The 14,467-nt window shown below is 45.5% G+C and overlaps 1 protein-coding gene across 4 annotated transcripts in view; it reads left to right on the forward strand.

The window, feature by feature from the left end:
* The window catches only part of LOC105101202 (protein SLX4IP), a 169,784-nt gene that overhangs the window by 154,985 nt on the left and 332 nt on the right, over positions 1–14,467 (forward strand). The window contains exon 8 of one of the 4 annotated variants that reach the window (XM_064475880.1): positions 4,564–5,356. The exons of 1 other annotated variant lie outside the window; for it this stretch is intronic. In XM_064475880.1, coding sequence (XP_064331950.1) covers positions 4,564–4,620 — 57 coding nt within the window. In that variant the 3' untranslated portion in view covers positions 4,621–5,356. Of the gene's footprint in view, positions 1–976; positions 1,174–3,460; positions 4,235–4,563; positions 5,357–14,467 lie in introns of those variants that run through there. 2 more of the 4 variants (XM_064475882.1, XM_010994306.3) reach the window with 2 other exon arrangements.

The following is a 14,467-nucleotide window of genomic DNA, read 5'->3' on the forward strand; positions in this document are numbered from 1 at the left end:
GCTCTGCCCCGAGTGCCCGCGTGCCAGGGATGTGGGAATCGTGATGTGTACTTTGGGAAGAAAGGGCATTATTACAGGATGAGTCATGGTGTTTTTCTTACTACAGTTTCTCATAAGAAATCTCGAAGCCCTTGGAGCCGCAGTTTTTGACCTATTGCTAGACATGGAGCTGGGAAGCCTTTCTGCGAGTTTTTTACCTTTAGTTTCATAGTTTTTTTGCTCCCTCGCCTTCTTGTCCTTAGAAATAAGAAGAGCGTGAGCTTGTATCACACTTGGCATATTCCATCCCAACAACGTCCTCCTTCGTATTTACAAATCCAAGTCCCTATGTGAAGACTGCTTTCTTCCTCAGATGTAAAGCCCTGGGGCCTTTGGGAAATTCAAAATTATTTATCATTTTTATTATCCCTTTATTAGAGTAAATAACCAGTCGTAACTGAAGTAATGACTTTGCTTTCCAGAGTAATAACTTTATTGTGTAAATAACTACACACCTCTGTCTGTCTCTGGGACCTTTCAGGGTCAGCACAAAGGGGCTGTCTCCTAGAGCGCCGGTTCCAGCCACTCCTGTCTCTGGAGACCCTTCCCCTCTGGTCTTCCCATCAAGTTTTAACACGATTTGCTGAGTGCTGGCTCTGTGCCCGGAGCTGTGGCAGGCACTGGGGAAAGCGCTCCTGCCCTCAAGGAGCTTACAGTCCGGCTGATCAAGGGTCCCAACAGTTACCTGGTGACCTGAAAAATGTAATTCAGGTGTATCTATTCTGTATCTTAATAGTTCGCCTCTGCCATTCAGAGGGAAGGTCCAGAATTCTAAGTTACTTTCTTTCTTTTAAACCCAAGCTGTAAAAGTCTGTGGTTCTTTTGGAAGTCAAAAAAAAAAAAAAAAAGGCATTTAGTACTAGTGCTGCTTAAAAGTGGATATATCCATTAAGATACTTGGGCTCTCTCGACTCTCTTCTTCTCACCTTCATTTGAGGTGTGGCCAAGCTGTGGAAACAGCCGTCAAGAATCTTCGGGTGTACCCCAGCTACGCGATGCTACGCCCTCCCTGTAACATCCTCCCAGTAGAAGGCACGCCGGTCCATCCTGACGAGAGACAATATTTAAGCACTAAATTAAACACTGCTCTTAAGCCAAACTACTGTTTAATGTTAAAAGATTCTCCTTCTAGCTTATGAGTATAAAATTGAAATGAAAATGAGTCTAAAGAAGCAATAAACTACCCCGGCCTGGGTTATTTTTAGCTTGGCTGGCGTGTTTCTCAGCTGTCCGTAACTGAAACTCTGTTGGCCTTAGCTTTACTCTCAGTCAAGGGGGAAGGTATCAGATTATCTCAAAAATCCTTTCTCATAGTGAATTTCTGTCAGAGAAAGCAGATGAAACTGTAGCTAAATTGAAAAAACCATAAAATAATTTTGCACCAAAGAGAACTTTACTTGTAGCTTTAAAAATTGTGATTGAAAAAGAAAATCAGAGTAGAGCGATGTTTTAATCCTAGGAAAGATGAAGAGAAATTATAAGGGAACATTTTAGTCGTTACGTTTTTTAGAATAGAAGAAATAAACAACAGTTTGTACACTAACTTATGTACCCGGATGACAGACTTATTCAGCTTTCATGAGAGAACTTTTGCAGAAGTAGAAAGCAGATCATTCAAGAAAAGAACTCTCCTTTTTTTGTATCAAAAGTAATTAAATAAGCAGTGGATGCTTTTTCTAGGTTTTTCATACTGTACCATAGACTTTAAGAATCTGTTCTTCTTATCTTACTGTATTTCCTCAACAATGCTAGTGGTAAATTACATGGAAGCCATTAACGAGAGATTCCTGTAGCACTGGGAAAATTTCCTAGAGTGGGAAGAGGTCATTTCCATATCTCACATTTCCCACAGCTTTCCGAACTTAGTTTTTTACTTAATCACTGCTTACCAAAATTGTACACGTCCATTGTACCAAAAATTTTAGAATCCAAATATATACAAAGAAAGTAGAAATTATCCACAGCTCCCAGCCCAAAGATAGCCTCTGTTAATGATCTAGTCTGTGCTCCCCCTATACTTCATACTTGATAAGTGAGGTCAGTGTGTATTTATTTTAACTGGGACCCACTCATTGGTGAATTGTATGTTTATGTCCGTTTTTCTGTTGGTATTTTTGTATTTCACAAACTCCTTGCTACATGAAAACTTCTTACGTAAGGAAAGTAACCTTTAGTGAGTTTGTCATTTACTTTTCAGTTTCATGATGCTGCGGGGTTGTCGGTGTCCATTTCTTCAGGAGAGCCTGCAATGGGCTGGGTGGGAACCCTAGCACATCCATCACCCACCTGCCCTGCCCATACGTGAACTGGCTGGTGGATGATCCTTAGGAAAACATGGGGATGGAGATGTTCTTGATTGATCTGGTCTGTTTCTAGACGATGACAGAGATGATTAGAAAATTTTTTCTCAGGGGAAATTTTTTTTTTTTTTTTAAGATCAACTTAAAAAAAATTGATCCTTTGCTTGTATGTTACAGTAACCTAAGGTTATGTTCTCCTTTCCTCACAATATAATTCTCCCAAAGAACTAGCCAGTGGTATGAGATGGTTATGGCTCATGCCCCCATCCCCAGTGCTCCACAGGAACCTGCTCTTTGCCAAGCTAGGACAGGCAGGATAGATAAGTTAGGTAGGACATAACTAAGAATAGTTAACTAGGGTAACTAGTTTTATATATATATATAAGATATATCTGGGTCCTCTAATCCTTTGTGCTTTTTCCACATAATGTACCTTTCCTTGTGAGAGACCTATAATTTCTACCTTTCATGATCACTCAGATGATAGGTTGAATTAGGAAAAACACGGCAGGGAATAGATCAAGTGGAAAAAGGATCAAAGGTGAAATTATGAGACCTGGCCTTGACCATTGCCTGTCCCCTCACTCACTTGATGACCTTGGACAAGGCACTTGGCCTCTTGGAGCATCAGTCCCCAGACTCATTAAGCAGAAGTAAAAGTGATGCCTGCCATGCGAGCCTTCCCAAGCTTTCCTTGGGATCCAGTGAGATGACGGATATAAAATGTCTTGTAAATTCCAAAGCACTGATGCAGTGTTAATTATCATCCTCATCATTTCCATTCTTCCCCAAAGAGGAGTGAATTTAAATGCCATTGATACCAGATTAGCAGATTGCCGAACATCTTATCCTCCCTGCTAGGAAAGAGAAAAACACCCGCCCGTGCTATTTTCTTGAGAAGCTCGGCATGTTCATTTTTTGTCTCCGTCTGCCAGCCCAGCTTCACTTTGCAACTATCAAAAATGACGCACCAAAAAGTTAGGTGATAAACCCCCATTTAGCCAGCAAGTCGGTGATGGACAAAGAGCAGAAACTTGTGACTCCAGTGGGAGCTCTGTTAACCTCCGGAGGAGGGGGAGGAAGAGCAGAGACCACCCTGTTAAAATGCTTTTCATCTCCAGTAGCCGCCAGTGGACTCACCGCGAGATACGGCTTTGGAGAAAGGACCCAGTCACTTCTCGAAGGCACAAAGGAGTTGGGAAACAGCGGTTTTCTCAGGCTGAGTCCCTAAAAGTGCACACGGCTGTCAGAACACCCACAGCGATAGCACAGACACAGTCACCGTGTGAGAGGATCATGTTTGGAAAGTTCATTAGTAAACGGATGATTTAGAATTCGGTGCTCATTTTCCCAAGGAAACGATGCCATAAGTGGGGCGAGGTTCCCAGACGAGTCCACAGAAGCTGTTACTATCATGAGAGTGGAGTCTTGGAAGGGGGGGTCTCACTGTCTGTGAGGAGGGGAAATGGGAAGAGCTGTTCCCTCTGCATCCCTGGGCAGAGGGCCAGCTCTGAGCAGAATTTTGAAATAAGACAGTCGTCTGTGACGTATTCTCTCTGGCTCTTTCGCTTCTTTCCCACCAGCGACTAGGGCCACCGTGGGCCCTGTCCGGCCAGTCCTGCTATCTGCATGGCCAGACTGCGTATTTACCCGCCTCTGTCCTCTCCCATCCTGTCCAGGCCCACAGGCTCAGCCACAGAAGATGTCAGGGAAAAGATCACCACCACGGACGAAGGGCTGGCAGCCTTCCTGTGGGTGCTGGCATTTTTCAACCACAGGCCTCTGTGAGGGAAGGTCTTTTTGAATAAGGAGACCTCCAAGGGTAGGCTGGTCCTGCCTGGGGTTAATTACCATTAAGCTTCTATTTTTCACAGATACTTCCCTTCTGCGTTTAAGCTGGGCATTATTAACCTATGATTTGTGACTTGGCTGATTTTTTTTTTTAAGTTGTATGTGGTTTTATGTTTTTCTGGTCAAAGTAAAATAGCTTTTATTCAGTTCTCAGAGTGGTCAAAGCACTGGTCCCAAACCTACAAAATTCTTGAAAGCACCCAAGTTTTGTCACACTTCTGTGGCACCAGAGATGGTGGGGCCTAAGTTTGTCTAGGATTTATTTTTAGGTTCTCAGGGGTTAGGTAAGTGTAAACTGGAAAATCCCTGTGAAATGTGTACTTTCTGCAAGATAAGTTCCTTGATTTTTTTTTTTCACTGATTTCATTTTCAGGTTAAGAGTCGTTGCAACTCTTCATTGGTTGGTACTTCCCTAGTCTACACAAGATAGTTTCACAGTCATCAACTCAGAAGAAATAAAAACTTTAAAAAAAATTATTAAAAACAAAACAAAACTAGGGTACCAACTGCTAACCAAAGCGGCAGCTTCATTGGTGAGGCTGTGCTCGGCTTCCCCTTGGAGCCTTGTCCTTTCGTGGGAGGGCAGAGAATGGAAGGCCTGGGGCTGGAGGACCCTAGTGACTTGGAAAGGCGTGCCCCTCCCCATGGGAACTGGGTGGATGACGGATGTGGCCGCTGGGGTGTCAGTTTCCTCATCTCTGAGACAGCGGAGTTCACGTCCGCCTGGTGGGCGTCTCATGAGGACTGGCCCCTGCATCGAGTGCATTGTCAGTGGTATCTCAGCACAGACGTCCTCCAGCCCTGTCATCTGTAAAGAAACGCCTTCAGTCCACAGTGGATTTCACGAGGTACCACTTTTCCCTTTCATTTACCTCTTTTTGCTTCGGGTCCTTTGAGGCAATACACACACGTATGCTCCTATACTTTCTTTCAGTTGTTCATGACCACTCTGCCCCCCCTGTTTTGTCCTTTTCACTTCCTTACCTTATCAAATGTCAAATAATTTGAGAAACTATTAGAAATGAAGTTTGGGAAAGAGAGAGCTCCTCCTCATTTTAAGACGCCATGTGGCTTCCGCGTGGCCACACTGCATCACGGTCTAAAACTGGTCCTTGTCATAGTTCATGCTCTACTCAGGCTGCTTTTCTGTAAGTTACTCCTTCTGTGTCCCGTCCCATCTCACCACGCTGGTGCTCCAGGAAGTCATCAGGCATCACGCTAAATCTTAGTAGGAGAAGACCTTTTCTTCTTGCCTTATTATAAAGTCATAACTGAAAATAGTGGCAGTTTTTTACTTTAATATTATTATTTGCCTCCCTCCTCCCATAAGCTGATATATAGTACTTTTGCTCTACTTTTATTGTTTGCAAAAGGCTTTTATTGTTTGCAGAGGGCTGTCACATACAATAACTTGTTCGGTGCAGCTAACCTGAGAAGAGATCGTATCAGTCTTGAACATTTTAGTTTTCAAGGGACAGGAAGGCCAACTCTAAATGGCTGAGCAAAAAAAAAAAAAAGGTTTTTGGCTCGTGTGCCTCAAAAGCCCAGACTTCAGGTATGCTGATCAGAGGCACAAAGAATTTCATCAGGATTGTTTCTCACCATCTTTTGGCTCCACTTTCCACTGTTTGGCTTCGTTCTCAGCCTGTACGTGGTGGTTGGTCTTGGCGGCTCCAAGTTCTTGGGAAAAGAGAGCAGACCTCTTCCCAGGCCACTGTAGCCCATGCATCTCTTTGAGCCTTCTGAATTCTGCATCCGGATTCGCCCGGCCTGGGTCACAGGCCCACTTGGAGTCAGGCTTGGAGACAAGGCCTCCTGAAATGTATGGACACTGGATGGACAGTGAGGACATGATTCCCTAGTTTCCAGAAAGTGAATGAGTGCCCACTAGCTAGCTTATCGGCCCTTTTTTTTCCTTAATAGATGAGGAAACTGATGTTCAGAGATGACAAGTGGCTTGTCCAGGTCCCTCAGTGAGATAGCGACTGAGGAGGGCTGGACCCACGGGCTTCCGGCTCAGGGTCCTGTGCCCTTTCTCTGTTTCCATCTCTCACCGGGAAGGCATATAACCCCCTGGGCACTGTGGGGAGAGCACTGCATGGGGCCAGGACTTCTTGACTCAGTCCTGCCCCGAGCTAAACACGTGGCCTCAGACACTTAGCCTCTTGGGTCTCGTTCTGCCGAATACTCAGTGAGGCCCCAGTGAGACATGGGGAAAACACTGTAGTCATGTCAGCTTCCTACAGATGCAAAGCATGCTTTGCCTTCTTATAAACCCATATGGCTTGTGCAGATAACAGGTTTTCTTTCACAACAATGTCAAAGAAATGTGTTCAGTGCTTTCCAGTTTCCAAAGTGTGCTGCATACGTCTTGCTGCATTTACGTTCCCCAGACAATCATACACCAACGTGAGGGGCTTACATGAACCTGGCTGTGGGACAAGCCACCAAGGAGTGCCATTCCTGGCCTCCCTTCCCCATCTGTTTTGGCCTGGCCTCTGTTCCACCTCTCATCCTAGGAGCATTAATCTGATCCGATCAACACTGGGTGTATCATTCTCAGCAGATGTGATCATGAGGGGTTCAGATACAGTAACATTATGGGTGTCACCTAAGGGTACGTATTCTAATATTCTGTGAATTATCTAATTTTAAAATATCCTGTTTGGGTTACCAATTATTTTCATTCAGGGGTAAATGAAACGGAATCAGAAGAAACTCGTGTATATAGCCATGAGAAAATAGATCCGACCCTCAAGAGATAAAAGATGAGAGTACCATATGACCACATTAAGTACTACTGTGAGAAAAGTTGCAATAGCTTTACCTCCATCAACAGATTGAGGATCTCCCCCCCCCCCCCATTGCCTTCACATCCCGCAGGATGTTCCACAGTCCTGGAAACATGAGTTCAGTGAGATAGCTTCTGTCACATCTTACAGCCGGGACCATGCAGGGTGCTCATGTATCAACAGGCAGGCCGTGTGGCTGGGGTGAGCTGTGACGGGGATGCTCGGAGTCACCAGCAGCCCGATCCTCCTGGACCCTGGGGGCCCGCAGCCAGGTGCTTGGGAGGGGCCAGCAGGATTCTCCCAGCAGAAGCCATGCTGTCAAATGGGTAGTGGGGCTGCATTCGTGCTGTTCGTCCATGAATGGGGCGTGGCAGTAACAAAACTCCCTGCCTCACCAAGCTGTTCTGAGGGTGATGCTGGTGAATGCAGGCAGAGCTTCTGGAACAGTGCCTGACACTCAGTTGGAGCTGGGCATTTAGTGGCCGATCCCATCCCACCAAAGATGCCTATCCCAGGGTCGTCACCCACTCACTCTCTGCTAACCCCCTCACCTCCCCCAGTCTAGCTACCACCCATTTCTCTGCTCCCCTTCACTGCAGAGCTCTTCAAAAGTGTTGTCCGCTCCTGTGCTGGCCAGTCCTGTGGCCACTGGCCATGTCTGGCTATTAAGCATCTGAAGGTGAGGGTGGGGAGTAGTCAGAAATGATGTACTGAGAGTGTGGAATCCACACCAGGCTACCAAGGTGGTACAAAAAATATAAACTCTCTCAATATTTTTATATTGATTACATGTTGTAACAATAACATTTGGAATTAAATTGCATTTTAATTTCACCCGTGTCCTATTACCTTTTCATGGGTCTGTAGAAGATTTAAAGTTACCTGTACAGTGTCTCTTCTATTTCTGCTGGAGAGTTCTGGTCTCCGCTGTCTCCACTTCACTCTTGAGCCCATCCCAGATGTGCTCGGGTCCCAGCGCATCACCAGAAATAACTTTTGTCAACTCACCTTCCTCTGGCCAGCGTTCAGTCCTAACCGCTCAGCAGCGGTTGACACGGTTCTCACTTTTAATGAAGCCCTTTCTTCTCTTGCCTCCAGGGACATCATGTTATCTTGATTTTTCTCTTTTCTCACTAATGATTCCTTCATAGTCTCCTCTCCTGAATCCTCCTTGTCTTCTCTATTGTTTTCTCATCCAGACGGACACCATCTCTGTGGACTTCCCAACTTCGGGTCTGCAGACAGACCACTCTCTTCCCGGAACCTGTATCTTCACCGCCTGCTCACTGTCTCCATTTAGATGTCCAGGACGAATCTTAAAGCTTACATACCTACCACAGGATTCTTGGTTTCACTTCCCCAAGACTGCCCCTGCCCCAGTACCTCCTGTGTTGGTCAAGGGTAACTTCCTTCATCCAGTTGTTTAAACCACAGATCTTGGAGTTAGCCTCGCCTTTTTCCTTCCTCTCGCCCTCTGTGTCCAGTCCATCAGCTCATTCGGTTGGGTCTCCCCTCAAATCACATTTCCAGCCTAACCACTTCTCATCACCACCACTTCCTCCAAGACCCACATCCTAGAATGGACCATTACTCTAGCTGCATCCCTGGTCTCCCTGCTTCCACCCTTGTTTCTCTGTTCTACCCAAGGTGATCCTTTTAAAATACCAAGTCACTTTTCTTCTTGGAACCTTCCAGTGGCCTTTCCATCACCAGCACACACACACACACACACACACACACACACACACACACACACACACACACACACACACACCACCCCTACCCCTCTTAACCTGTTCCCTGACCCCTTTTCCTGGTTTGAAATGCTCTCTCCATATGCCTTTTTGTTTTTTGGAAGTATAGTCAGTTTAAAATGTGTCAGTTTCTGGTGTGCAGCATAATGTTTCAGTCATACATATACATACCTATATTCCTTTTCATGTTCTCTTTTATAATAGGTTACTGCACAATATTGAATATAGTTCCTTGTGCTATACAGTAGAGACTTGTTGTTTATCCATTTTGTATATAGCAGTTAGTATCTGCAAATCTCAAACTCCCTATTTATCCCTTCCCACCAACTTTCCCCACTGGTAACCGTAAATTTGTGTCTTTTTTTTATTTAAATTCCACCTACGAGCAATATCATATGGTATTTTTCCTTCTCTTTCTGGCTTACTTCACTTAGAATGAAGCTTTCCAGGTCGATCCATATTGCTGCAAATGGCATTATTTTATTATTTTCTATGGCTGAGTAGTATTCCATTGTATAAATATATCACAACTTCTTTATCCAGTCATCTGTTGAAGGACATTTAGATTGCTTACATGTCTTGGCTGTTGTAAACAGTGCTGCTGTGAACACTGGGATATCTTTTCAAATTAGAATTCTCTCTGGATATATGCCCAGGAGTGGGATTGCTGGATCATAGGGTAACTCTATTTTCAGTTTTTTGAGAAATTCTCCATACAGTTTTCTATCATGGCTGCACTGCACTGCACTCCCTCCATCAGTGGAGGAGGGCTCCCCACCACGTCCTTACATGGCTCATCCTCCACTCCGGTCTCTAGGTAAAGCTTACCTTGTTACCTACCATGGCCTTCCCTGACCACCATATCTCAAACTGCACCTGCACCCCAGTGACCTTTTAGAGGTTTATTTCTCCTCGTGACCTCATCACGACCTGGCATTGGATGTTTGCTTGTTTGTTGTCTTCCCAGCTGGGATAGGGGCTCCCTGAGAGCCAGGAGTGTTTTCGGTGGGTCTGTGTACTTTTCTGCAAGGACCTCAAACAACACCGGGTCCAGAGTTCAGTGACCTGATTGGATGACTCTGCTCAGTTTTCAATTGCATGTCCCTTTAGGACAGAAGTTAGTTAACTCTTCTGGGTGTGAGAATCACAAGGGAGCTTGCCTAACCCCACCCCCCCCCATCCCCCAGGGCAGTAGCTTCTGGGGTAGAATCCTGAACGTTTTTGAACAAGCTTCCCGGGTGCCTTTGACGCCTAGCATACCTGGACCACCCTTCGCCAGAGGCTGACTCAGTGTACCCGTCTCCATTTGCTTATCCGTTGCTCAGCTTTGTGGAGTGTTGCTTCATGTATATCAGCAGTTCTTGAACCACCTGGACACCTAAAGATAGATCTCCTCGCCCCACCCAAGAGCTTGTGAATCAGAACTTCCAGGGACAGGTCCTGGGAATCGATATTTTTGTAAAGCTCCCTCAATGCCAGTCTCCCCTCCATCCTTCAGGAGACCCAGCTGTGCTTGATGGGCTCCTGGAGGAGCATATGAACTTAAGAGTGGGTATTTTTAATGTCTTTTTAGGCCAGCCTCACTCTCCATCCCTCATTAATCCAGCAGTAAGTAGTATTCTGTTCAAACGCAGCACTCAGTCTAAGTCACCACGGAGCGAACTTGATTTATCCATGATTTCAACCTGCTTTGTAACCCGAGCATCAGCCAGTATTTCAAACTCCATTTCAATCCAGCCTATTCTGCTGAGTACTCTCTTTGTAGTCTGTTCTGTCCAGGAATTTAAAATATGTTTCCCAGGTCAGACCAGACAGCACTGGGGGTGATGCCCCTGTCAACACTCATCTGCTCGGCCTCCCCCTTGGACCTGTACTGGAGCAGGGGCTTTGACTGCCCTCGACTTACGGTGCATCCACTGGTCTCCAGAGCACCCCCAGGGATGGAGACGGACCTGACCCCGTGCTCTGGGAGCCTTCCTGGCCTGCTTAAGCTGCCGAGGAGAGTGTGTCCGTAATCAGGCCTCTAGGGCTGGTGGCCTTGCCTGTCTTTGGTTTTTTCCTGGAACTATGTATAGACACCTGTACAGGTGGAAGCTCTTAAAACTAAAATCCTCAAAGTATTGCCAAAGATAAATAAATAAATGGGGTGCGAGGGGTGTCAGGGAATGGTAGTTTCAGAATTGTATTCCTGAGCTAGCCTCAGAGCCGGCTGCCAGGTTGTGGAGAATCCCTGATGGCTGAGGTGGCCCAGAGCAGCCCTCTTGGTTAACTCGTTTCTTAAGCACTGCGACCCCATGGGGTGCTGACTCTGGACTCCAGATGGCCTCTGGGGAGCCTTTTTGAATACGCTGGATTTGTCTGTATCCTTTGCAGAAGATGTTGGAGTCATTAGTCATAGCCCAGTCCGGAAAGGAGCAGTGTCACCTGGGTGAAGCCCCGGAGGCACCTGCAGCCTTCTCAGGCCGCATGGCCAGCACCTTGAGAGTTTTGCTTCTGCAGAGTTCACGCTTGCATTTTGTTGGCAGACATGAGAAGCCATTAGTAATCAGGATGAACCTTCTGGGAAATCCTGTTCCCAGGTGATAGCTGCTTCCTCTGGAAGACGTGTTTGCACTGGAGGCAGTGGAGGCTGCGATTTCATGACAAAGGGGAGTGAACTGACCCCAGAAATGTTAAGCATGATAGATTTCTAATGAGATCTGACAGTTCAAGAGCTGAAGGAGTCTGATCTCTGTTTTTTCCCCCCGCCCACCCAGTCTTCATACAAACGTAAATATGCCGCCTTCAACAAATTGCCAAATGTGGTTTTAATTTGTGAGCTGGACACTTTGCCTTTTCTTTTCTTTTCTTTTTTTTTTTTTTTTTTTTTTTGAGGAGGGGGAACAAAGTCACAGGTTTTGCACTTTTAGAACTGGATATTTCCTTCTGTCACTTTTTCTGTTGTTTTTTTTTCTTCTGAGGACATCCTCCCCCATTGTCTGCGGTCGGATGAATTCTGGATGAGAGTCGACTGTCCTGTTTTTCGGAGTTGTTTTTGAAGTTCCCATAGGAAATACCGAGTGTTCTTTAAACTCCACTTTAAAAATAAATAAATAAAGGCAGTGGGTGAATAATCGAATACGAGATGTGAAGGCTGTCGCTGTCACCGTGTCCTGCGTTCTGTGGCCTGTGCAGTGTCCATTGTTGCCATTTATGACCCTGTCTGCCTCCATTGTGGACCTCTTCCAGCCTTGGGGAATTTACATCATTCCTAATAGCAAAAGGCTTTCTGGTTCCCACAGAGTTGTTCAAAGCCTGACTCATGCTCCTTACGTTAATTGTTCAGCTCTGAAAATGCTGCACTTACAGGGTGTGGCTGGAAGGGGAAAATCTACTGTACTTATAGGGCATGTTTAGAAGTGTTTCACACATAAATCTCAGTCTCTCTCTCTCCCTTTTTTGTCTCTGTCATCTAACTTTTAAAGTAACTCTTTCTGGTTAACTGCTAAATCTTAGGAGAAAGAAAAGGGAGAAGCACCAAAATGCAGTATAATTCAATAAAAGCCGTAGTGTTCTGCTCACTGACCTTAGAAACTGACTTCATTCACAACTGGATATGACTCTGGGTGACATTGATCCGGGTCTGAAACCGTAGGCAGGGTTAGTGAGAGCTAAAGGCTGGTACCCAGGGTGCAAGGCAGTGATTGTCCAAAGCTCATAGCATCCCTCTGTGGGACACCCAGGTGTCATACTGGCGGCTGCCACCTACCAGGCTTTCTGAGGCTGTCGTTCTTATTCCAGTGTAAGTCTAAAGCAAGGACCTACTGGGGCGGTGGCGGTATAGCTCAGTAGAGCGCATGCTTAGCATGCATGAGGTCCTGGGTTCAATCCCCAGTACCTCCATTAACAACAACAAAAAAAAAATTAAATTAAAATAAAGCAAGGATCTACTGATACCTTATCAATACTGTTTCTTGTGACAGCAACATTTTATCATGGAGTGTGATGGAGAAGGGTACTTATAAACATACCAGCAAATGAAAGGAGCTAATACCTGAATTGTCTGAATTATCTACGTGCCAACAAAAAGAAGCCAATTCCCAAAGTCTGAAATGGGTCGGTGTTGGTGATGGTTGGGAAGTTTTTGCTTTTTACAGTTATTTCCTCATGAAGCTTCCATCAGAACATCTAAGTATAGAAAGTCAGGTAGTCTCAGAATTATCTAAAGCCATGTTAATGCTGTCAGTTTAAGGGGAAAAAAAATTCCAGTTTTTTAGTAACCAGGAATCACAAATTCTAGTTTTCAAAGTACCAGTATTAAAAGGCTTAATTCTTCCGCAGTCTTTAGTATTGCAAAGGCCATCTTTGGTATTTTTGTAAATAGAGTAAATGTAGAGAATTCTTAGGATAATCAGGGTACAGACCGCCATGCCACCAGGTCTCTGGAAGGTCAGGCCCACAGGCCTGCGGCTGCCTGGCTCCTGACTTGTGGGCTGCATCGTGGTTGGGGCCGCAGAGGTATCAGACGCTGGCCGAGAGTTCCCAGACGACTTGAAATCGCCATCCTTTCCCTCACAGTCTCACGTGTTTGTGACACATGGTGATGGATGAAACGTGTGTGCCAGGAGTCCAAAAGGAGTGACAATTTACAAAAAAAGTTCTAGACTGAAAAAACTTGAAACAGCCTAACACCATGCAGTTTCACCTAATCCTGACCAAATTCAGTCTGTCCTCCAGGGCGTTCAGAGTGTAACTGTTTTTGCTCACGTTCGGCTAGCAGATTTCGCTTGGTTGAACCTTTGTCATCTTTCGGAGTAGACGGGAAGGGCTTGCCCTGAGCAGCTGAGGATTTTGCTGAGTCCCCTTCCTCCTGGCGCAGAGCTCAGGAGAAATGCTCTGAAAGACATGTAGGTCCCGTGTGTTTCCTTTTCTTCGTGTTGAGCTGTCTGTACGGCCAGGCACATAACGCAAAGTCTGGAACTCAGCAGGAGTGCGTGGACAAAAGCACTGACAAAGCCCCTCTGCTGCCGACCTGACCCGAAGTTGCACACTTGCTTTTCCGCCTTCCAGGCTCTTCCTCGTGCTCCCTGGACGGTGGCGGGGTGGGGATCCTTGCTTCACGGGTGTGTTGCAAGGAACAATTAACTACAAGCCCTTTGAAGATGAAAAGCACCTGTTGACGGTGTTTTGTACAACTTTCTGAGCGACTCCAGACAGAGCTGGAGAAAAATACGCTCCTTTCCTAAGATGTGTGTTCGGACCCCAGTGTCATTTATGATAATCCTTGGGCCCTTGAGAGCAGCAGTCAGAACGTGAATGTATTTGTTTCCTGGCTAACACTGAGCCAAAATAAATATTTCAGCTTTGATATTTTGTGGTTGGTGGTTTGAGAAACTTCAGGCCATTCACAAGGCTGCAAAGATATGCCAGAGCCAAGCCTCGAGGCTCTGAATCTCCCCAGCAGCATTTGCCCTGCCCCCCAAGTGAGTTTTATATTTAGAGTACAGTTTGCATTGTCTGCTGTATGTGTTGTAGAAATAGGGTTTGTGTGTGTGTGTGTGTACAAGAACATGTTTGTACACACACACACACACAGCCTGTACTTTGGACGTATTTGAGCATTTAATTCTGGGAAAAAAAATCAATATATCAGATGTAGGCAATATTGATCCTTAATTTCCAAAATGAACACCTCTCTGCCTTAGTTAAAATATGAACTCCGTCAATACTCCATTGATAACCCAGTGATTAA

Source organism: Camelus dromedarius, chromosome 18, assembly GCF_036321535.1.
Source record: "Camelus dromedarius isolate mCamDro1 chromosome 18, mCamDro1.pat, whole genome shotgun sequence".
NCBI lineage: Eukaryota > Metazoa > Chordata > Mammalia > Artiodactyla > Camelidae > Camelus > Camelus dromedarius.